The sequence below is a fragment of the Protobothrops mucrosquamatus genome, unplaced genomic scaffold (genome assembly GCF_001527695.2).
Source record: "Protobothrops mucrosquamatus isolate PMUCROS unplaced genomic scaffold, P.Mucros_1.0 scaffold3098, whole genome shotgun sequence".
Classification (NCBI taxonomy): Eukaryota; Metazoa; Chordata; class Lepidosauria; order Squamata; family Viperidae; genus Protobothrops; species Protobothrops mucrosquamatus.
The window spans coordinates 55,376-57,418 of NW_015389106.1; the positions used below are offsets into that span (position 1 = coordinate 55,376).

Here is a 2,043-nt window from a genome sequence, read left to right on the forward strand (position 1 = left end):
TAATTTTAGAGGGTTCTCATCCTAGAACAATTAATCAGTGGAGTGACTTGCCTCCATCACTGGAGGTTTTTAACAAGAAATTGGACAGTCATTTATTTGAAATGGCATGGGGTCTCCTGCTTGAGACAGGGGTTGGACTAAAAGACCTTTATGGTCTCTTCCAACTCTGTTATTCTGTTATCCTTCATCTTCTTGGTCAGCTCCTCACTTAAGCAGACAGGTGAGCAAGCGATAGATGATTGATTGATAGATAGATAGATAGATAGATAGATAGATAGATAGACAGACAGACAGACAGACAGACAGACAGACAGACAGACAGACAGACAGACAGACAGACAGACAGACAGACAGACAGACAGACAGACAGACAGACAGACAGACAGACAGAGATGATAGATAGATAGATAGATAGATAGATAGATAGATAGATGGATGGATGGATGGATGGATGGATGGATGGATGGATGGATGGATGGATGGATGGATGGAGGGAGGGAGGGAGGGAGGGAGGGAGGGAGGGATGGATGGATGGAGATAGAGATGATAGATAATCTTTATTGTCATTTTTTTACTGTGGGCACCCTGGCACACATTAAAAATGAAATTCTGTTGCTTGCTCTCAAAAGTGTACACATACATAACACACACAACACACGCTATATACATACATATGTATATATCTACGCTCTTACATATAAATACATATAAATATTAATCGCTGTCCCTCTTGAATACGTAGCGGAAAGAGGAAGCTGGAGAGTTCACAAGGTTGATCCTGTATGGAACAAACTGTGACTGAGTCTGGATGTTCTGCTTCGGATACCACGAAGCCCCCTCCTCCCAGGAGGTAGCAAGGAAAACAGGTGGTGAAGAGGGTGTGTAGCGGGCCAGGTACATCAAGGTGGACACAAAGGAGCTGATGGTTCCATCAAAAACCATTTTGCTCTTGACCGCTTAGCTTCCTTCTCCGTCCCTTACGGACCCTCAATTCGCAGCCTCCATTCTGAGCTGGTTCTAGGCAACTCACATCTCCCTTGTCTCCTCCCAAGAACTTTTAATCTAACTACTAGAACCACCCAAACATCAACATTTGAGAAGTATCTTCTCATCGAGGGCCCTTTCCTTCTGCGGGGCGATTAAGTGGCTTTGTGACGAGGTTGTCCAAAGAGCTTTGTGGTTGTTCCTTTGACTCTTGAAGTCAACCCAGGTTCTTCGTACGTTGCTTCTCCCACCCAGACGATGGTTCCAGGTTTGAGAAGACCCCCAGGAGGACCTTCAAGGCCATAACCACACAACCTGTTTTCCTCCGTGCTGTTGGTTGACCTGACCGTGTGGGGTGGGGGTGGGGGGGATCCTTGATTCCAGAACGAAGTCTTCCCCGAGCCCATGTTCACTTGGACCCGTGTCGGGAGCCGGCTCCTGGACGGCAGCACCGAACATGACGGGAAAGAGCTGGTGTTGGAACGCGTGCCGGCCGAACTGAACGGCTCGATGTATCGCTGCACGGCGCAGAACCCTTTGGGCTCCACCGACACCCACACCCGGCTGATCGTGTTCGGTAGGGGGGAGCCCCCATTCCTCCATCGGTGGCTCATCTTGGATCATCTCCCCACCTTCCGACTCGTTGTTGACATCTCAACCGTCCTACTTCCCTGTGGTCTGTTGATGTCTTTCCAGCTGCATGCTCCCTCCAGGATAGGGATATGCCCCCATTGGGGTAGGAAGACTGCCATTAAGGGGGGGGGGACCCAGCCGAGCCATGCCATCCTTTCTGCTCCCAATTCCCCCCTCCTCTGCTTCCCCAAACTCTAATCAACACCCCACCCCTCGCGTCTTCCATTCTTCATCCATTCTTTCCCGTCCTCCATCCATCGCACCTCATCCTTGCCTGCGTTTCTCCGATGCTCGATGACCGTCTTATTCTTTTCTCCCCACCCACCCCCCTTTCTAAATAGAAAACCCCAATATTCCAAGAGGAACAGAAGACGCCAATGGTAAGCCCCCCCCCTCCACCCATCTAACGCGCCTCCTCGCAAGAAG

At 49.7% G+C, this 2,043-nt stretch overlaps 1 protein-coding gene across 1 annotated transcript in view; it reads left to right on the forward strand.

The window, feature by feature from the left end:
* Positions 1 to 2,043, forward strand: part of LOC107297040 (immunoglobulin superfamily member 21-like) — a 37,804-nt gene that overhangs the window by 33,526 nt on the left and 2,235 nt on the right. Inside the window, exons 6-7 of the mRNA XM_015826397.1 lie at positions 1,369 to 1,561; positions 1,959 to 1,997. Coding sequence (XP_015681883.1) covers positions 1,369 to 1,561; positions 1,959 to 1,997 — 232 coding nt within the window. The remainder of the gene's footprint in view (positions 1 to 1,368; positions 1,562 to 1,958; positions 1,998 to 2,043) is intronic.